The following is a 23,601-nucleotide window of genomic DNA, read 5'->3' as shown; positions in this document are numbered from 1 at the left end:
TAATACAATACTTTTTTTTTCTTTTTAGTATATTAACAACAATGATTTGGTATAATTGAAAAGACTAAATTCCAATCAATGGGGAAAGACTTCTGATTTGTACCCGGTTCTTAAATTTTAAAACATATTTTCATAATTTAAAATACTCCTACTTTAACTTTGTACTTTTTCCCATCACTTTCCTTTGTCTCTCTGTCATCTTTTTTTAAAAGTAAAACTCAGATAGACAAGTTAATATCTGTTCAACGCTACAGAAAATATTTATAAAACAACCTGAAATTGTGGTCTTTTCTCTCCAGAAAGTTATTCAGATTTCAACATCTCACTGAGTTGTTGTGAAAATTGATAGAAAAAAATATAAAGGATGGGGAGATGAGTATTTATATAGTATGTATTATGTGGCAAGCATCGTGCTAAGTACTACCAATATTTTCTCATCTGATCTTCACAACAACTCTGGGAGGTAGGTGCTGTTATCATCCCCATTTTGCAGTTGAGGTTAAGTGACTTGCCCAGGGTAAACAGCCTGTAAGGAACTGAGGTCATATTTGAACTCATGTCTTCCTGACTCCAGGCTATATACATTGCTTAATACAAAGATACCTTTTTCTTCCCTCCATATAATAGGGTATTATTTTAATATCCTGCTAGATAGTTTTCCTGCTTCAAATGTCTTCCTTCTTCAATCTATCCTCCCCAAATTTATCAAAATAATCTTCCTCAGACAAGGTCTGACTCAGCACAAGAAACCTTCAGTGTTTCCCCACTGCTTCAAAGAAAAAATAAAATTCCTCAGCCAGACATTTAAGACTCTCCACAATGTCAATCTATTAACATTTATTAATCACCTATTTATATGCCAGTCACTGTACAAGAGTGCTGAGGATACAAATACAAATAAAGTCCGAGTACTCAAGGAGTTAACAATCTAACTCGAGAAGACAATACACAAAAAGAAGCTGAAAAAGTGAAAGGGGCTGGGGAAAGGTGTCTGATTCAGGGGCATGATGGAAAATTCTAAAGAAGTCTAAAAGCAGTATAGCTGGTGGGAAATGAAACCTGTGCTGAGCCACCTCTTTAAATGGAGGCCCTAGAGCCCATGGCCCAGCTCTCTAATCAAGGAATCCAATCAGAAGAATAGAGGATACTGGTGAGAAGTGAGGACCAGGCAGATTCGATCTTGCAGCATGAGATTACTCAGAGATGAGTTTCCTGGGGAAGAAAGGCATTGGTAGAGAAGGCCAAAGAAATCCAAAAGCAGGGTAAGTTGCGGGGGTGGGGGTGGGAATGACTCCTGCCTATCTTTCTGGCTTCATTCTACATTAATTGATTACTATCACAAAAATCAATCTTCCAGCCAATTGGAAAACTACCTGTTCCCCCAACACATCCCTGCTCTCTGACAACAACTCACAATATAGAAATGTCATTAATAAGTATAGTTGGGGATTCTGAACCTCTGGAGGGGTTAAGACAAGCTCTCATTATGATAGTTGTCAACCTTACACAGAGTTTGGTTTAAGAAACACAAACAGGATTAGGTTGTATCCATTGTTTATTTCTCTCAAAGCAGGAGGCATGCATGCATGAGAGCCAGTTTAGAACTGGGCTGATTTTGGGGGTCAGGCTGCACAGTGCAGATACTCTTCCAACAGGTGCTGATGTCACCCCATCACCTCTGGACAGAGAAAACATCTCCATACCAGACCACTCCCAGCCTTGGGTTATCTAAACAAAAGAATCTGTCTCTACCCAAGCCAGAGCAAAACTCGATGGGACTTTCCTACCTTAGATTAAATTACTAGGGAGCTTGGGTGGGGGCTGGCTGACCAGGGTAAGGAAAATCGAGGCAACCTCCTCATCAGTAATGTTCTTCGGAACCTAAAGTCAGGACTTTGGAAGACGGGGGCTGGAGAAAGCTCTGGATCTCATTTTTCAGTTTCCTGTCAGCACCTTATCAATTTAATTCTCAAGATGTTCAGGAGTAATTCAGAACCAAGGTCAAGAGAGACAGAGTTTTCACAAGAGAGTACAAGCTGGAGAATTTCCAGTGTTAACTGAAGTCTAAGCAAGAAGTGAGGGGCTCAAAAGACAATGAATTTCTTAAAGAGGCAGCCAGGAGGTAGAAGTAGGAAGCTGGACCTCTGAGTCAGGAAGGTATGAGTTCAAATATGGACTCAGACACTGGCTAGCTGTGGCAAGTCACTTACTTTGCCTGCCTCAACTTACTCATCTGTAAAATGGGGATAATGATAGCACCCACCTTAAGCCAGGCTTATTGTGAGGATCAAACGAGGTAATATTTATAAAGGGTTTTGCAAACTTTAAAGCACTATATGAATACTAGTTAGTATTGTATTGTTGTTAATAATAATAATAATGAGAATAGAGATTTAGCCTTTTTATTTTTCTGATACCGTGATACAACATAGCATCAGTTACCAGTATGAGGTCATAAAGTGACCCCAGTCCATTTATCAAGAGGCCACAATGGCTAAGCTTCATTTTTAACAAGCCACCCACAACCCCTTGACAATTGTCATTGTGGTTTTAGTGTTACAGGAAAATTCTTTAACAAATATTTCACATCCCATGATGAATTTCAGACATTCAGAGATTACACTGACATAGATAGGAAGGAAAGCTACCTCCCTCACATTTCTATAGTAAAGTAGTTTGGTGTTTACGCCATATGTCATTATCTAATTTTCCTTGTGCTAGTTCATTTCCCCCACTTATATTTTAAGTAAAAAAAAAAAAAACCTTAGCTGATGAATAACTTATAAATTATAAAAATAACCTCTACACTGAAAAGCTGTAACACTGAGACCTAAGTGATTTGGAAGACAGAGTGGGTATAAGTCATTGGAAGCATCTGTAGATTATTTAAAATGATTTATTTTTAAAATTGCTTTAATATCCAATTGGTGATTTGGATCTTGGGATTCAACTGAATTTTTCTCTCCTTTCCCCAAACCCTATGGAAGTTGTTTTATGACTAAGTCTTATGTCATTATAATATTCCTAGGACAGAATCTTAATCTAGTGACTCAGAAGTTGCAAGGGAAAGAATTTCAAAGACTAACATCAGTGGTATTTGAAATATTTAATACTGAGAATCCCTTACTAAAAATAAGGACAAATAAATAACTTCACTGACTGATGAAATCCTTAGATCAAAACTGGCAAGAGCACAGAACAAATTAGAATAATTTAAAAAATCATCACGATTACTCATAATAACCTTAGCATTTGCCAACCAATTTTTCTTGTCAAAATACATTGTTTCTTATGGGGTTCACACCCTCAATTTGTAAAATTACTTTCCATGTTCCGATGCTGGCTAGGAAACACATTCCCAAACTTGTTTCTGCAGGAACAATGACAGGAAAAGAACTGGATTTGTTTGGAGGCAGGAGAGAACTGAATTCAAATCCTGCCTCTAATATTTAACAGATCTGTGACCATGGAAAAATACTATCTGTTCTCAATCTTCAGTTTCCTCATGTGTAAAATGGGGATAATAATCTCTGAAATACTAAATTCATGGCATTATTGTGAAGACCAAAGGAGATATGTACGTAAAGACTAATAAATGTCATCTTATTGTATTGGCTGGCTGGGCATCAGAAAGTCTCATAATTGAGAGAAATTTCCTCCGCCCCCTATGTCCCACCCAAGCAATATAATTCATAACTGAGTAGGAATCTCCATCCCCAACATATTCTCATGGGATCATAAATTTAGAATTAGAAGGAATCTTAATATCATATAGCTCAATTTTACAGAAGAGGAAACTGAGACCTAGAAAGGGGAAATGACACACCTAAGATCACACTAGTATTCAAACAAACATGTATCAAGCATCTAATACTACCAGGCATTATGTTAAGTGCTGGGGGTGCAAAGAAGGGTTAAAGATAATCTCTGCTCTCAAGAATCTCACAGTATAACAGGGAAGACAACATGTAAACAATTATGTGTAGTCAAACTACGTGTATAGGAAAAAATTTGCCATAATTAACAGAAGAAAAGCACTAAAATTACAGGGGTTTGGGAAAGGCTTCCTACAGAATGTGAGATTTTAGCTAGGACTTAGCCAAAGAAGTCAAGAGACAGAGATGAGGGGAGTGTCTCAGGAACAGGGGAGAGCAAAGTGAAAATGCCATCTGGAGATAAGGTATCTTATTTGAGGAATAGCAAGCAGCCAGAATTAGTGGATCTCTGAGTCTGTAAGCCATGAGGGTAAGGAGTAAAGACACTGGAAAAATAGGCAGGGGTTGGATTATAAAGGGCTTTGAATGTTAAACAAAGAATTTTATATTTGATCCTGGAGGTAATAGGGAGCCACTGTTGTTTATTAACTATGTGGGGAGGGTAGTGACATGGTCTGGTCTATGCTTTAGGACAGGCCATGTAGTTCAAACGCCAAACACACACTTGTCCAAAAGACTATTTTATGGAGAACTTGCACAATGTAACTGCTCACATGGTGATCAGAAGAAGCAGTATAAGGACACTCTCAAGGTAACTCTGAAGAACTTTAGTATTGATTATAAGACATGGGAAATGCTGGTACAGGACCATCCAAGCATGGCATGCTCGCATCAAAAAAGGCTCTGTACTCCATGAACAAAGCAGAACCCCAAAGCACAAAGGAAACACAAGCTAAGCAAATTCAGTCACCTCCCCCCTAAAATGTCATAATGAACCACCACTTGTGCCTGATTTGTTGTAGGACCTTCCAAACTCATATTGGTCAGATCATCCACAGCCAAACACACCGTACCTTGATTCCAACATTGTGACGTCATTGTTCTCCTTCAAAACTGAAGGATGAAAAACATCGAGTCACTACAGCTAGAGGCCCTATAGCTGGGCCTCCAGTCAAAACCTTGTATATTTTCTTGTGTTCACCATACAAGATGAACTTAGGTGTTTGTGAAATAAGCTACAGTTATTCATCTTTGGTTCTCTAGTGCATAATTTTTTTTTTAAATTATTACTATTTTAGATTTCCAGTTGAATAAATTTATATAAAACCTCTATTCTACCACCTTTCTACACTCGGGTCTATATTCCCCCTGAAGTTCTCCCTTTCCTGTTGCCCATGGGCTTCTGGCTGATTTTTTGGTGCATTTTAGGGGTATAAGTCATCCAATTTTTCACTGGATTTCTTGGTAAGTATTTGGCATGCTGTGAATTTCAGGTTTGTGCTGAGTAGCTCTGTGGGAAGTAGGCTGTCTATCTCCATTCATGCAGCTATCACGGCTGGAAGTCTGAAGTCTCCAATGTAGCAATTGGGGCAGAAGAAAAGAGTGTATGTAAACAATACTGTGGTAAATTCCTTTTGAAAGTAGTGAAATTGGGCCAATAGCAATCTTCAATACAAAATGCTAGAAGTTACTAATATCTATAAGGCTGAAGTCACAGTTCATTAATTCAACATAACAATTCTCTAAATAAATCTTGTGGAAGAAAAAAAAATGACCTCTATTGGTAAATAATCACTATCAGGATACTGATGGACATGCAAAGGAAGAGTTAGAGAGAGTATTGAATGATGGTGGCAGAGTGAGGGTCTGAAAGTGGCAAAGAGAAGTGAGTAATATGTTTACTCAATCTTATAGCCCAGTGTGTAGGAAGGGAATGAAAGGGGTACATCTGGATCCAATATTTTTGGGGTGGTAAAGGTGACTTACAACTTTTTAAAGGGTTGCATATATTTTTTAAAGTCACAAATACACACAATTTTAACTAGATATAAAGACAAATGATGGTTACAACAAAGAAAAGAGGCTGCTAGATTTCTTTCAAAATACAACACAGTTTAATTACTGTTATATTTTTTTACAAATGCTTATTTAAATATATTACTTAGGACCCAACATGTCCTTGGGTTTCACCCACTCATCAAACTGTTCTGCTGTGAGATATCCAAGTTCAATAGCTGTTTCTTTCAACGTTGATCCATTTTTGTGTGCTGTCTTGGCAATCTTTGCAGCCTTGTCATATCCTGAAGGAAAAAATAAAGAGGAAATAAAGAGCTGTTTCCACACAAAAAATAATGCAGCTACAAGGCATCATAAAAATGTCTATTTAAGAATGCAGCAAAGTAAATCTAAAAAATAAACACAATAACTTTTTTAATAAAGTCTTTAATAACCCACAAGTCAAATTCTATATTAACAGTGTTGCAAAGTACCAGACACTGGTGATTAGCTTCTAGATATATTTTACAATTTACAATGTGTTTTACACATATTATCTTGTATTCTCACAACAACACTGTGAGGTAGAAAATACAAATACTGCCATTCCTGTTTTAAAGATGAAGAAATTCAGGTTCATGGAAGCTTAATACACAGCTGATAAACAATGGAACCAGGACTCAGATCCATATCCAAGTTCTTGGATAAGCTGTGCCAAAAGGCCTCTCTTTCGCCTGCTTCTGTCCAAGCCTCACACTCTTAAGTTCACCCAGGGCTTTTGGAAATAATGTATTAAAAGCTGTTTTGAACAACTCTCCTCTTTTCAGTTCCCCGCAGCTTTTAAGGAAGAAATAATACCTATACTATACAAATGATTCTCACAATATAAGAAAATAAGCATTATACTAAACTCCTTTAAAAGGCAAACATAGGCTCAGATTCAATCTACCTCAGCTCAGATTGAATCTGGCCCGCTTCTGAAAACAGGCATCACAAAGGGTGGGATTTCTTAAGATAATCTATTATGGCAAACCCTTAATAAACTTTGTCTTTTCCCTTAAAAAAAAAAAGGCAAACATAGTCCTCATACCTTAACCAAGGAAGGATAAAGACAAGGAAACAACAGTAGAATAATCTAATGAATATCAGTTAGAAATTTTCAAAGAAAATCCTGGCAAAAATAACATAGCAGCACTCTTCAGAGTGGCAAAAACAACAAAAGTGTAAAATGAAAAATGTTGGAAGGCATGCAGGAAAACTGTCATTCTGGTGTACACTGGAGTGGTGAATTGGTCTGGCCATTCTGGAAAACAATTTGGAACTATGTTGCAAAAGTTGTTAAACTGTGTACACCCTTTAGCTATGCCACTACTAGGACAATACCTCCAAAGCAATCAAAGAAAGACGAAAAGGACTTAAATATGTAAAAATATTTGTAGGAGCTCTTTTCACAGCCCCAAGCTGGAAACTAAGGGAGTGCCTACCTGTTAGGGAAAGACAGAATTTGGAACATGAGTATACTGGAATATTTGTGTGCTATAAGAAATGACAAAGTGTACAATTTCAGAAGTAACTATGAACTGATGCAGAGTAAAGTGAGCAGAACTAGAAGTACCATTTATACAATGACAATGTTGTAGAGAAAAACAATTCTGAGAGGAAATGATTGATGCAATGATAAACCGAGAGTCCAGAGCACTTCACTGAACATTTGAAGCATGTCACCCATCTCCTGTCAGAAGTGATGGACCTAAGATGCAGAATTATCTATCCATTTTTGGGCATGGCCAATGTGGGAATTTGTTTTGTGTACAAATACACTGGTTATGAGGGTTTTATTTTTCATTTTAAAAACTGCTTAATGGGGTGGGGGAGAACAGTGAGAGAGATAGATGCTAGTTAATCAGAGTACTTTATATTAAAAAAAAAAACTCAAAACAAAAACAGCAGCAAAACATTAGTATGACCAAATTAGATTTATACCAGGGGATGAAACGATGATTCATTAGAATAATTAATCACTAAATTAAAAAAAAATACCAAATCATATGATTATATCGATATAGAAAAGCCTTTAAATAATTTTAACATTTATGCTAATCCCCCTAAAATATAGGCATAGCATCTTTTTTAGTAAAATAAAAAACATCTATCTAAAACCAAAAGCTAGCACTATATGCAATAGGGAAACACTAAAAGCCTTCCCAGAAAATACAGAAGTAAAGCAAGCATAATCCTTTACCACCAACCTCTGACATAGTCCTAGAAATGCGAATAATAGAAATATAACAAAAGAAATTATACTCGTAAATAGGGAAAGAGGAGACAAAACCATCCCTATTTGCTTAAGACTTAATAGTTTATTTAGAAAATCCTGGGGAATCAGCAAAGAAACCAACTAAGGCAATTAATAGCTTTAATAAAGTTCGTTACTGTAAAATAAACCCACAAAGATTAAAAGTGTTACTTACTATAAAACAATAACCAAATCCACAGGGCAATAATAATAAAGAAAAATCACATTCAAGATAACTACAAAATCAATAAAGTATATCAAGTCAGTCTAATAAAGAACATTCAATACCTATCTATATCCAATTACAAAATGCTCCTTAAAAAAATAAAGAATAACTAAAATGACTAAATGGAAATTTAGTTCTCTGTAAATAAAGAACCACCAAAATAACTAGAAGTGGTCTGACTAAAACACAATGGGCAGAAATTCATTAATTCACCTAGACTAAAACTTCTTTACCACTTGATCAGATACAAGTTTTCCCAAATACTTCTGACTTCCATGGGAGTATGACTTGAGCAAAATGAAGATGGAGGAGGAAAAGGGCCTGGCCAAGAGCAGAAATAGAAGGTGAAGGACCTGAGGAGGAGGACTTTGGCCCCACAAGGAAGAACTTGGAACAAGGGAGGATGTTGTAAAAGCAAATTTAGATTTGAGAATTTAAGAAAATGGGGCATCTAGGTGGCACAAGGGATAGAGTGCCAGGCCTGGAGTCAGGAAGACCTGAGTTCAAATCCAGACCCTGGGCAAGTCACTTAACTCTATTTGCCTCAGTATTCTAATCTGTAAAATGAGATGGAGAAGGAAATGGGAAACCACTCCAGTACCTCTGCTAAGAAAACCCCAAATGGGGTCATGAAGAGTCTGGCATGAATGAAAAAACAAACAATAAGGGCTTGCAGGAGACAAAGGGAAGGAGTAAGAACACTTCAGACATGGGAGATAGTTTGTGTGAGAGTTGAAAGTCAGGAGATAACACGTCTTATCTAGAGTAGCCAAGCACACCTGCTTAGGTGGAAGACAGAATTTGTGACAGGGAGCAATATATAGCCAACCTCCAATGGTAACTGCAGCCGGATTATGAATAGTTTAAAATAGTTTTCTTAAGAGGAAATAGGGAACCACTCAAGTTAATCAATTAGCAAGAAGAACTTAAAAGTTCTAATGCAAGAAGGCAACTGTTTCCCTGTATATATCACTGAGATTTGATGGAATGAGACATTGGAGTAGGGAATACAGCCCGAGGCTCATTCTCTTGATGCATAATCAGATGGACAAGTTGGGCACAAAAATCCATTGAAGAAAAAAGTGCCTTAAAAAACAGAATTGGCCAAGTGGAAAATATGGTTAAAAATTCACTGATGAAAAGAACGCCCTAAAAAGTAGAATTGGCCGAATGGAAAAGGAAGTACAAAAACTCAATGAAGAAAATAATCGCTTAGAAATTAGAATCCCACAAGTGGAAGCTAATGACTCCATGAGACATAAAGAAGCAATAGAACAAAATCAAAAGAATGAAAAACTATCAACCAGTTGAATTCCATCTGCTTTTAGAAAAGAGATTTATTGAAAAGTTATAGCAAGAACAGGAGTTAGAAAATAATCTCCACTTGAACACAGGGTCCCTGGGGAGAATGCATTCAGACTTGAAGCACATTCATAGAAAACACATGTGGCCAAGGGGTAACTGTCAGCACATGCCCTTAAAGTCTTCCTCCTCCAACTGTGGAGTCCTTATGAAGTTCTCCTTAGGCATAGCTCCCTGCTGGCTCTGAGGATCGGTGCCTTTCTAGACAGAGTTTATAGCCAACATTTCTCTTTGACCTAAGTCACTGAAGCTGCTACTGTCTTTCCATCTCCCCAGGGCAACTGTAGAGAAGCAAACAGATATGAGTGTCCACAGGACGGCCATCAGAGTAGCAAAGGGCCTCAACACCATGCCATATAAGGACATGGATATGCTTAGGCTGAAGAAGAACTAGGAAGGAAAAAATAATATTTAACATTTTTATATCACTGAAGGGCTTTTGGAAGACTTGTTCTGCCTGGCCCCAGAGGGTAGAAATAGGAACCATAGGTGGAAGCCACAAAGAGACAAATTTTGATTTCAAGTCAGGGAAAACCTGGTAAAGATTAGAACTCTCCCAAAATGGACCAATTTACTTTAGAAGGCAGGGGACTTCATTATGCAAGATCTTCAACGAAAAGCTGGAAGACCATTTTTGGGTAGCTAAAGAGGGGAGTCTCTTTCAGTACCCCTTGGAGTCCTTGGTTTCTGAGCTCCTTTCCAACCCTGGAGATTCTCAGATTCTCAAGGTACCAATTATCTTCACTCTGTTGATGGGTCTCAATATCCACATCTAACTCAGGGCTGCTCTGCTCTGATATGGGTGGATTGTGGACCCATACACAGGCCTTCATCATTTAATTCCTGACTTGATAGTTTAAAAATACTGTTTCTGCCCCCCACCACATCCCTGCTGAAATTCACCAATCCAAATTCTATACTTCTTTCTTTCCAAATTCAGCTCAAGTCTTTTCTTCCTTCATAAAGTTTTTTCAATCACCCCCACCCACAGTGATATCTAAAATCTCAGCATTTCTAAAAGTACATATTTGTATCACACAATCTAGAACTAGTTTTATTACTTCTTTTCAATGAGAGTGTAAGTTCCTTAGGGCAGGGATATTTATATTTTTATCCCACATAGCAACCAGTCCATCTTTGGCCTAAAGTTGGGATTCATTAATGTGATTAAAATTCCCTTTACAATGAAAAAACAAAACAAAATAACTAGAGGGATATTTAGTTGGCTGAACTATTTACAGAGTCAATGCTAAACCAATAAAATTACCAAAGGGATATTTTACAGTGTTACACAAAACCAAAAAAAAAATCACTTGGAAGGACAAAATTTCTAGAATATTAAAGGAAAACAATGGGGGAAAAAGGTAGCAATGAAGGAGGTGGAAATAACACTTATAACTATATTATAAAGCAGTAATCATGAAAAACACTTGGTACTAGTAAGATCAGTGGAACAGAATAAACAACAAAGAATTAAAAATAATTTAACTCATAATCGAGTTTTTGATAAACTTCAAGACTTAACTAGGAAAAAACTTTATTGGACAAGAATTTCTGCAAAAACTGAAAAAGTTATGGAAAGAAATAGGTTTATATTAAAATCATACCAGATACTCTACAATAAATTCAAAATGGATACATGACATGGATACATTTATTAAAGATTATGCCATAAAAAAGAAGCAGAACACATTAATTTTCATAGCTATGGGTAAGAACCAAACAAGAGCAAGAGGTATTACATGAAACTGAAAAGCTTTTGCATGAACAAAATGGATACTTGGTTAAGAGAAGTTCAACAAGGGGAAAAAAACCCCTTTGTATCAAATCTCTCTTGTAAAGGTATGCTATCTAAGATGCAGAGACAACTAATAGAAATAAATAAGACCAAAAGCCATTCCCCAATGGGTGTGGAAGTGGTTTTCACCCCAGGAGATCCTTTCTGTTATTGGCTGATTCCTTCTAGAACCGCCATTTTAAGTAAAATGCCCATACCAGCCATGTTTTACTTCCTCTCTGGACTTCACTTTTGACTATCTGGACTTTCTCTACCACATCACCTCACCTTCCCACTTCACTCCCCTCTTTTAGGCTTCCATGTAAAGTGTTGTTTTCTCTTATTAGAATGAAAACTTCTTAAAGGTACAAACAGTCTTTCTTTCTGCTTGTATTTCTATTTGTAGTCCTTAGCACACTGCCTAGCATATAGTAATAAGCACTTAATAAATGCTTTTTTGAGATGATTCTTTCATTTACTCACATCTTTCCAGACATAAGTATAGGCTATAAAGTAGTAAAAGAAAGGTAATACTGTATATTGAATATTCTAAAAGCTAGGATTTTTCCCCCTTTTAAAAAGCTGACAATAAGCAATTTATGCTGACATTCTATGATATGACTTGTTTCTACTTAATGTTAGGAACAATATAAAGAGAAAAGCAAGAAAGGCTTAAGAAGACTAGATCAATGTGGTCGTGAGAGATACTAAATTAAACTGTGCCATCATTATACATCCTTAGCTAGTGTATGTCAATTTGTACCATTTCTTAAGGCAACATGCAGTGTGCAATTTGGAGCAGGAAAGACCTTTGTTTCCCAGTTGGCTTCAACTACTTATATAGAGAGATTTACAAACTTTACAGGGGCCATTTATATGCTAGCCATCATTATTTTTACAAAGAAATAAGAGATACAGGGGTATGCAGAACAAAGAAAACAGGCACCAGCTAGCAAATCTTTTGTGACATATATAATACACGAGGCACACAAGAAAGTGCAGCAGAAGGATCAGAAGAAGGAAAAGGCTGTATGGAAGAGGGAGCCCATGATGTCAGTCTTGAAAGTAGAAAAGGATTCTAGTTACAGACAATGCCTATGAAACTGAGCAGAGGTATGGGATGGAATATCGAGTTTGGGGAACAACGAGTAGGCCAGTTTCATTGTCCTCAGGCTCCACTCACCATCCTTGTAACTTCCTAAACCAAAACTCCCTAGGTCATCATGCCTTTATAAATATTTATTATCTCTGCCAACTAGAAGATAAGCTCCTTGAGAGACAGGATTGTCTCACTTTTTTATTTGTACCCCTAGTTTTTAATATAGAGTTTAGCACACAGTAATATTTTTGTCATTCATTCCAACTTGAGTTCATGAAGGGGAGTAGTAGTATGAAATAAGCCTGGAAAGGCAAGTGGGAGTCATATAGGGAAGGGTACTAAGGCCCAGGCTAAATTTGTATTTTATCCTACAGGCAACATAGAATACAAAGACAGCCAGCTTCAAAGACTGAAAGACCTGGATTAAGGTCCTGTCAACGTATATTATATCAAGTCAACACATATTGACTGTTACCTTGAAGCCCCTCAACAAAGACAGTAAGTTGCAAAAAAGGTGCTGACTGGTACTGGTAGAGGTAATTTCCTTATCTGGAGTTCTTCTGAAGCAGTGAAATCACAAGTCCTGTCCCTAACCTTATAGGCAATGAACAGCCACTGAAGGTTTTCAGCAAGGGGATGCCATGGTTAGATACGAGGAGGACTGCTTTGACAAGACTTGTGGAAGATGGATTGATGACAGAAAAGACTGGAGACTGGGAATCCAATCAGGAGGTGGTCTAGGCAAGAAGCAATGAGGTAATAAACTAGCGTGCCGGGCCACATAAATGGAGAGATAGGGAGGGATTTGAGAATTGAAGTGTATACGACTTGATAAGTGACCAGATACCAAAGAAAAAGGAAGAGTCTTGAGGTAAAGAAACTGATTGACTAAGAGGATGAGCCTGTTATCAAAAGATCTGAGAGGAGTCATAGGTTGCAGGGTGGGAGTAGGGGGAGAGGAGGATTGAATGGGTTGAGTCGTTTATATTTTGAGTTTGAAAGTTCTATGAAACATTCAAGAGGAGATATCTGACAGGTGGTTAATGAGGTAGGAATGGAGTGATCAGGAGAGAGATTAGGGCTGTATTTTGGAGTCACTTATATAGGGATGATAACCCTAAAAGTCTGGAATGCATGGATTCTAAAAGTCAAATGTTTAAAAGATAACCCTAAGGCTTTCAAGAAAATAAACTGTGAGAGACTTATAAAAATACAACATACCCATCAAAATGCTAAATTCTTCTAATGATTGTGAGATCAGGAACAAAATATCAGTTGTTAGAAAATATTAAAAATGATAAAAATCACCACTGTAACAGCTTAAATAAAGTAGGACAAGATTAGGTTGAGATGCCTAAGCCAGATTACCCTATTTCTGCAAAATTAGTTTTAAGTTGACATCAATGGAATATATAGTCTGCTTAGCTCATTTAGTATTATATATAAAGGTGAGAATATTAACAAATAGTCTAGATACTAATTTTCACAACAAAATGTATTAAGATCAGACTCATTACTAAGAAAAAAATTTCTAAATTCCCCTAACAACCACAACACATCAGGGTGAAAACACATTCTCTCCTGATCCACAAAACCCATAAAAGTCAAAATACAAGTATCTAGTAAGAATTATATGGCTTGTCCATGTACCATGTTTTACATATTTTTATTCCTAATAAGGAAAGGAGAAAGTATTTTAAAATTCAATTTCTGAAGAAAATGAGTTTAGACAAAAACTAGCACATTTTGAAAAGATCAAAATAATAGAGAAGAGCAGGAATATCAAACAAAACACATATTGCCAATAATCTAGTTATTAATTAATGGAGAACAAGTGCCACCTAGTGACATTTCCAACTGGGTATTATTCTGAATCATCCTTCCATAAATGTCAGCCATATGAATTCAACTATGACAAAATAATCATAAAAAGTTTTTAACCAATTTCAGTAAGCTGTTCCATAAAAAAAATCTGATTGAAAACAATGGAATTTTGACCAATAAATATGCCATTTTCAAAATACTATATATAAATTCTTAGCATTCATTATTTAAGCACAAAAAATTTTGTGTTTACTGAAGTATCTAATGTTCAAAAGTCATTTGCTGCTTTGTTTTCTTTCTTTTTTAAATCATGGCCTAAATGTTACAGTCACACATTTCTTCCCTCTATACTTACCTATATGAGGATTAAGAGCTGTCACCAACATCAAAGATTCATTCATTAGTTTGTTGATCCTTTCTGTGTTAGCCTGAATTCCAACCACACAGTTATCAGCAAAGGAAACTGATACATCCCCCAGAAGCCTCACTGAATTTAAGACATTTTTAATCTATAAAAGAGAGGAATAATTAAGTGCCTAAAGTATATGTTCATAAACAGTATTTTATACATACATACATATATGTGTATATATGTGTTTATATTACACACATGCTCATTTCATAAAATCCTAACAGCAATTTTTCAGTAGAAATCCTACTTTGCCTCATAAATTCTGCTTTCTCCGGTAGAGATTCGGCAACGGCTAATAAAATATACTCCATGAGAAGATGTAGCCTTGGTGGGAGAGACGCAATATAAAGCCTTCAGGGAACTAAAGAACTATGTTTTTTCTTTAAGGTGGCACACACATACTGAAAAGATACCTAAACAGTTTCAAGTTGTAAAGGACCAGAAACAACTGAATCCTAACTCAGAAAGGCTGTTGTTTCCTCATAACTGCAGGCAAACAAAATAAACAGAAAACACGACAGAAGAAAGGAATCAAAGTAAAAGACTTACTTTGGATTAAAATTTTTTTTGGCGGGGGGAGGTGCACCTGATTGAATTATTAGGAGAGGAAGGGAGTTTTTAATGTATTCTGCTATGAAATTTATACTGAGGCATAAATGGACTATATGAATGAATTTGGTCAAAATCTTTTTCTCCTGGATTGTGTCTGGGTGCTGTTAGCTAAGGATCCAGCTGCCAAACCTTGACAGAATCTTTTGGAAAAAATCAGGTCAAATACATCCTATGATTGGCCCAAGCCAGATTCACATAACAGAACTACTACGCTGTTTATACAATGGTATCTTTCACAAATCTTCAGCATTCTACTACAGTTCCACTTCATGGTATCAAAGCACCCCTGGGTTTTCAAATGCTATGTCAGTGAAACATAAGCCCTGGTAAGTGCTCCTAAGTTTTAGTCTTACTAAAGGTCCTATAACAGATTTACATCTGTTGCCTAAGGCCCAAGATGATAAAGTTTTGACCACAGAAATTCAAGAAAATTGTCTGCTACATATGGAAGGGTTGCAATCTGTAATGGTAGAAGGAAAACCCACATGGATGAAATCATAGATCTTTAAAATACTGAATTTCACAAAATACCTTAGAATGTCTTATAGATTAAAAGTGAATGAGTGATGCACAGCAATTATAGTCCTAAATAGTCAAACAAGACTTGAGATTTTGTCACCAGATCCCTATTTGCTACTGTAAACTTACAGATCATGATTTTCTTTTTTTGCCCAGATCAGGTATGCGAAATATTTTTTTCTGAGCAACCTTTATTAGAAGGTATGGTTTGAAAGAATACTGCATTGAATACGGGCACTTTCAGAGACTAAAAGAATAATTAAAGAGTTAATGGCAAACCCTTAGTGATTTACTTTTTTGAAGTATTTTACATAGGGCAGAAAAACTATTGAGTTATTACCTTCTCTGATGAGAGACCATGAACATATGCTTCCCAATGTAATTCAATTGAAAACTTTTTCTATATCTAACAAATACAAGTCTTTATGGCAGAAAATTCAAGTTATCTGGCAGATGAGAATGTGAACATATCAGGTTATTTTATGTTTGTGAGGTTCTTGAGATATTATTTGATATGTCCCATGATTATCTTGTAGTGACTGGCATTAACATCCTTTCACTTTATAAATTGAATAGTACAGGGCAGGGCTGTCCAAAATATGGCCTGCCTACAAGCATAGGAATTTACATAAATGCTTTAGTAAACAAAGCTGAGCTATGGCAGAGCTCTCACTTAAATGGCAAATCAAAATATAATGTCTATTGTTTCAATAAAAACCTAAGGTTGGACAGCCCGGGTATAGGGGATGAAATAGCTTGTACGGGATCACAAAGCAAGTCAACAGCAGAAGAGGGAGATAAGAGTCAGGACCTCTGAGCCTCAGTTTCTTCCTCATAAAATGGGGAAAATACTCATAAGACCAAACATACCAAGTTGTTGTAAAGATCAAAAAAGAAAATATATATAAACTGATTTGCAACCCTTAAGTGCTATGTAAATGGCCAATTATCTTTATATCAACTAGACTTTTAAATGTGAGCTGCATTTTTACAGAACACATACAACATACAAAGCACTAAATATTTAAAGAACTTAGATGTGAATATGACTCATCTAAAATATTTTTAAATTATACTAAATATAATTATGCTAACTGGAAGCACCGGAACATTTTCCAAGGCATTAAAATATCATCAAATCACTTGAATTATGTACAAAACACCAACACTGATAGTTAGGACTAATTGTTTAACGGTAACACTCTTTTAGTCTCCAAGCTGTCTTTGTTTCCCGAGTTACAAATATGCCATTTCAGGAATAATCTATGAAAGATGTACACCAAGATACATGCCCTTTAAAGTAAAGATACATTAAAGATTAAACTTAACACTTACTATCATTGGTTTGAAAACATTCAACTCAAAGTGTCCATTGCTGCCTCCAACTGTAACAGCAACATGATTTCCCATTACTTGTGCTGCAACCATGGTAACAGCCTCACACTGGGTAGGATTCACCTTTCCTTTGAAAAGAAAAAGAAAAATGCTGCCAATGAAAGAGTAATTTCTAACACAACAATAATTATGTTACTTGTTATCTCCTTTGCTATTCCCATTCTTATCTTGCTCTCTCCTAACTCATTATGCCTTTGCTCTTGTCATATTCCTCCTTTATGTTTCAAAGAGCTTCCCTGACCCAACTGTCTGTTGAAATCCCCTTCCCCTTCATGGCCCAACTCAGATGCTACCTCCTACATGAAGCCTTCCCTGAATCTTCCTCCCTAAAATTTATTAGAGTAACTCGCCTAGTTCTACTTTGCCCCCATTACAGCATGTTGTTGCTGAGTCATTTCAGTCACGTCTGACTCTTCATGACCCTATTTGGGGTTTTCTTGGCAAAGACACTAAAGTGGTTTTGCCATTTCCTTCTCCAGCTCATTTTACAGATGAGGAAACTGAGGCAAACAGGGTTAAATGACTTGCCCAGGGTCATATAACCAGCAAGTGTCCAAGCCTGGTTCTCTATCCACTGTGCCACCTAGCTGCCATTACACAATGCCTTGTACCATATTGTGTCCTTTCTCACTAGATTGTACTCCATTCCTTGAGGGCTGGGGGCTGGGCATAGCACATAATACCTTTCAATGGACAGTTATTTGATATTTGTTGAGAGATTTTTTTTAAAGTAATTTAAAATGTAAAATGTAGACATATTTCAAAAAAACTTCTACAATATATAATAAAGATGAGACCCTCATATTAGTGTAGAATCAATAACACAATGAAAATAGCCAATGGCTTTAAACAGTACTTCTCTGTGGGACAAGAAATCAGTCCAGGGTATTACTCTATGGCTAAGGGGCACAGTAGCTTAGACATTTACAAGCCAGTGTTTCCTAGCTGCCACAGCCCTGTGAAGACTGTTGCACTTATAGGTGATGCACAAATCTCCAACAGTAACTTACACAGTATCTTGATAAATTGCACCATGAGGCAGTGGGAGGCTTGGCTTACAGCACTTTTGGAAGATCTTTCCATAATGACAAAATAAATGAGTAAATCCTTCAAACAGCCTACTTTCAAAGTTTCATACCCTTACAACATCCTAATAGAAACTTTAAGCATCTCTTGCCTCCCCACTTTTGAATTAACATGGTTAATGCTTCTAAAAATAATCTGGGCCACTAAAAAGACAAATTAAAAAACTGAACTGAAATTTTGCCACTAGTTTGTTACCTGGCATGATACTGCTTCCTGGTTCATTCTCGGGTAAGATCAGCTCTCCGAGGCCTGAACGAGGACCAGAACCCAGAAAACGAATATCATTTGCTATCTTCATTAGACTACAGGCAATAGTGTTCATGGCGCCACTGAGTTCAACTAGAGCATCGTGAGCAGCCAATGCTTCAAATTTATTTGGAGCAGTAACAAAAGGCAAACCTAAGAAGAAGAAAAAAAGAATGATTTAAGATGGAATATCTTTTTAATCAGTATAGACAAGCTAAATCAAAATGTAATTTCTCTTTTAAAAGTCAAAATCTGACCAGAACTAAGATGTCAAAATACTAGAGAATTATCTCATTTCAAACAGCTACACAAGTGGTAAAGAGATATGTTTCAACCAGTGTTGGTTATAGGTATACCTCAGGTGCTTGGTACCACCCTAGGTATATCTATCAGAATGATGAGGTCCAGGGTTCACCTTGGAATTAATCCTTTTCTGCTAACTTTTTCCTCCCTCAAAACTGAACTGAACTAAATGTCCTTCCCTCAGAATTCCACTCTACACTCTACTAATCTGATAAATGCATCTGTTAAGGGTAATAATGGTTCCTGAGTTATCATGCTCCATACTTCCCCAACCCACCAAATACTACCTGCATTTTAAAAAAGGTTCTCTGGAGACTGCTATTGATAAAAAGACAAGTGTAGGAAGGCCAGTAGGGGAAAATATTTGCTGTAAAGCAAAATGTACCACATGGCTACTCTTTATTCCTTTTATTTATGACGCTGGCTTTGAATTTAATGTTGCCTGTCACAGAATAGTATAGTAACAAGCAACGATAGAACACAGAGAGTTTTGGAGCATAAATTAATTGATAGTGCCTTCTTTTCTTTAACAAGGGTGGGTATAACATTGTAAAGGAAATTAAAGATATGAGATGAAAATATGGAAAAGAAACTAAGCAATTACTAACTAGCATCTAAAGTACCACATTTATAATATAAATGGAATTCCAAGTTCCCCCATCATCCTGCTATCCTTTGAAACTTGGGGAAAAAAATCCTCATGGGAAATATGACTGAATAACTATTATAATAGAGTTAATGTGGTTTTCACAAGTAGATGTTAATTAAATTTTCTAAGTACTCATAAAGAGAAGATTAAAAATGAAGAGGATTCTCATTAATATCTTCTGAGGTGGCTGATATGTCTTTAATACATTTATTAGAACTTGAAATTAGGAAGCATTCAAGAAAAAATGATAAAAACTGATATACTAATAATATAATGTACTAAGCAAAAGTAACAGCCACCCAGACTGGCACAACATACGCCAATACTCATTCCCACATTCATTCCCTCACCTGTAAGGGTGGCCACCTTTGCAGCCACCTTTTCTGCAAAGCCAATTCTAGTGTTTAGTCCTGTACCAACTGCAGTGCCTCCAGCAGCTAACTCGTATACTCCTGGCAAAGCTGCTTTGATTCTTGCCATTCCATATTTCAGTTGTTGAACATAAGCACTAAATTCCTTTGAAGACAGAGAGATCAAGGTGGAAACAACGTAAGATAAACGCCAAATCCGTTCGGTAGTCCACCCTGATATATGCAGTATGTAATATATGTAGATTTGGCTTTCAAACAAACTTTACAGAATTTACCTAGCCAAATCTTAGTTAGGCTATTCTGGTTACTTCGATCAGTAAAGATTTTTTTTTTTTAATGAGGAAGAGAGGAAGTGCAAGAATTCTTATATTGTGGAACAAATTCACTGCTAAAATTATAAAATAGTTCATAGTCCAAAGAATAGAGAACAAAAATAAACTTGACATAGGAAACTAAAAATAAAACGAATAAGCTAATAGTTTATATGATTTTGAGCAGGGAGAAATTTTAGAAATCATCTATTTCAACCCATTCATTTTGCAGATTAGGAAAATGAGGCATTGAAAATAAACTGAGGTCAACTAATTGCAAATCCAATGCTCTTTTCACTAAATTATAATCTTTTTCTTTATATCTACAAAACTACATTTCAATTTTTAATTCAAATCTATTAGGTTAAACAAATCAATCAATAAGAAACCATTTAAGCATTTACAATGTGTCAGGCACTCTGCTAGGCACAGGAGATATATACTAGCAAAAAGTAACTGGTGAATCTTGGAACATTTTTATAGTTAAAAGAGAGGCTATTTAATAACTAGGCCAACACCACAAATTGGTATTAGAGGAAAAACAGCCTGAATTTGCAATCTTTTTCTCTACCTACTAAAAGTTACCCCCATCATATTCCTTTCAAATGTTTCTATCTTCAAACAAACACAGACAAGTATGAATACTCAATTAGTGCTATAATTGACATAAAAAATATAACAAGATGGGGTGGGGAGAGGTAAGTTCCAGATCTGTATGGTAAAGGTGGTAGCCACTTTAACTCTCTCATTTCTGGTGCACATCTGCCAATTTCATTTTATTTTTCACAGTAATAATATACACAGTATTTCAAAAAAAAGCAGAAGGTATTATAAGCACAATCATTTACAGAAAGACTGTTGATAATAAGAATTCCAGCAAATACACAGTAGTGTACAATCTGTAACATGGATGATGATTATTAATAAAAAACAAAAAAAGCAGAATAATGGCCTAATGGAAGAGTTCTTAATATAGGCATCTCCAATATCTGACACATACAAGAAAAACATGTTCCTTCACAGGCCACTTGAACTGAATCTCAACTTAATAAGATTAAGAACAACTTCAAAACTTCAGTGATCCATAATTTCACTGGCATGGGTATATCCTCTAACAATATTGTTTACATATCTTAGGAAATAATCTTTATAAGCACCTGCAGTTAAAAATTCATCACCTGGTGGCCAACCTTTGGATAAGGAGTCTCTATGCAGTTAGCTAAGCTAGTCCTAAGGCAACAAACCTACCTATATTCAAAATCTTTCTAGTAGGTAGGATTTACCAGAGCTGCCATTCTGCTGGTGCAGCCTTTGAGAACTCAGGGTAATTTTAGTCAGTCTGCAAGCATTTATTAAGTGACCACTGTTTGCCAGGCACCATGCCATGATTAGGCACAGAAATAACTCCTTAGAGATCTCTCTCTCTGTCTCTCTCTCTGTCTCTGTCTCTCTCATATATACTATTCCTTAGCACCATCTGGAAGGCGAGAAAGAAATACTTTTAGAAACTTTCACAATTAGCATCCACTCCTTTCCTTCCTGTTCCTTTTATCCTCTGAACTTCTAATAGTAGCTTATAATGCCAGTTATTCAGATGACATATGTGACTATATGGTGAAATGTGTGTGTGTATATATATTTATATTCTTTCCCAAATTAGATTATAAGCCTTCTGAGAGCAGTTTTTCAGAATCAAAGAATCATGGAACACAGAACAGGAAGACATCTTAGAGAGATTGTCTTGTCAAGACTTTTCATTTTACAGATGAGGAAATATGGAGGCAAAGCAGTTAACTATCTTGCCCATCCAAACCAGGATTCTAACCCCTAAATTATCTTTAAGCTTAGAAGCTCATGCTTTATACTTTCATATCCCTCACATCCAATAGGTATTCAGTAAATATTTGTAGATATATGAAAATAAAGACATCTAAGAGAGATTGTCTTGTCAAGACTTTTCATTTTACAGATGAGGAAATATGGGGGAAAAGAGGTTAAGTATCTTGCCCATCCAAACCAGGATTCTAACCTCTAAATTATCTTTAAGCTTAGAAGCTCATGCTTTATACTTTCATATCCCTCATATCCAATAGGTATTCAGTAAATATTTGTAGATATATGATAATAACTGAGCAAATTAAAAAGAACTTATCCTTCCACATGTGGCCAGAATAATACACAGTAAGATTTAGCTAGGATATACATTAAATGTATCCCTATTTTTAACCTATTCAGTGAAGGAAGAGATCATGGAAATGTCCCAAGTAGCAAATGGATTAATATCTAAGAACTTCTTACTGACTATAAATGCAAAAGCAGGGCTCTTTGCTAATGAATTGTAAAAAGTGCTATAAACTAAGCCTCTGAAATAGTGTTAACTTAAATACAGCGATAACTAAGTGGTACAAAATAACTTAGTAGCATGATGCATTTACAAATCTTCTTAACTTGAATACATTTTTGGTTGTTAATGATTTCTTACCTGCCCAAGAGTAAGTGGAACAGCATCCTGTGTGTGAGTACGGCCAATTTTAATTATTTGGGCAAACTCTTTGGACTTGGCATCTAGAGCATCATGAAGCTTCTGCAATCCAGGTAATAATACTTTGTGGACTTCTGTTGCAGCAGCAATATGCATTGCTGTGGGGAAACTGTCATTTGAGCTCTGTTAAAAAAAAAAGTTAAAATCAGAAGTAGAGAAAAAAAAATACTTGAAGTATTGAGTTACTAAGGAAATGCAATATATCACTACACAAATCTAAGCCCACCTAAAAATTTATTCACATTTCACTAACCATCTACCAATGGTGGGAGATCAACACATAAGGAATAATCTGGTGTGCTTTTCCTTCCATGTACCACTCACTATCAACTTCTTGGGTCACATGATTCTATTTCTTTTATATTTCTATGTAATTCAACTTCTTAAGACTTACCTGCTCTAGAATTAAGTGTAAAATGGAAAGATGTGAGATAAGTTCACAATGAAGTATTTAACAGACAATACCAAAGAAACAAAGAGTAGCTGATGTCGCTGTGTATTAATTCTATTTCAAAAATACCAAACACAAATCTTAAATTTTAAAAATTAGAGCTATGACATTTAATTTAAAGATTTCTTTTAAATATCCTACAAGTATCCAAAGAATATTAAAAATCACGACACCAGGGAAGCAATAATCTCCATACCTACCCAAAGCAAAGCTGAGATAAAGGAAGAGCTGGCTTTGCAATTTAATACACCTGATGTGCCCAGCTCCTTCATCAAGGGATATGTTAACTTCAATACAGTCTTCACTAAAGTGGTGGTTTCTAAGTGCTGACTTTAGAAAATCTTCCCAACCTATATCATAGCCTCTTGTACTGGTACTTTACCAAAAGAAGCTAAGAAAAGGAAATGTA

General features: G+C 36.1%; 1 protein-coding gene across 1 annotated transcript in view; it reads right to left on the bottom strand.

The window, feature by feature from the left end:
- Positions 1–5,807: 5,807 nt before the first annotated feature.
- FH (fumarate hydratase) overlaps positions 5,808–23,601 on the bottom strand; it is a 30,915-nt gene continuing 13,121 nt past the window's right edge. Inside the window, exons 5-10 of the mRNA XM_036756176.1 lie at positions 22,682–22,864; positions 19,868–20,033; positions 18,515–18,718; positions 17,174–17,301; positions 14,651–14,804; positions 5,808–6,016 (exon numbers count right to left, since the gene is read on the bottom strand). Of these exons, the coding sequence (XP_036612071.1) occupies positions 5,874–6,016; positions 14,651–14,804; positions 17,174–17,301; positions 18,515–18,718; positions 19,868–20,033; positions 22,682–22,864 (978 nt within the window). The 3' untranslated portion in view covers positions 5,808–5,873. The remainder of the gene's footprint in view (positions 6,017–14,650; positions 14,805–17,173; positions 17,302–18,514; positions 18,719–19,867; positions 20,034–22,681; positions 22,865–23,601) is intronic.

This window comes from Trichosurus vulpecula, chromosome 4 (genome assembly GCF_011100635.1).
Source record: "Trichosurus vulpecula isolate mTriVul1 chromosome 4, mTriVul1.pri, whole genome shotgun sequence".
In the NCBI taxonomy this organism is placed as follows: Eukaryota; Metazoa; Chordata; class Mammalia; order Diprotodontia; family Phalangeridae; genus Trichosurus; species Trichosurus vulpecula.
Note: the sequence above shows the minus strand (reverse complement) of the source record. Positions and strands in the feature narration are given on the sequence as shown.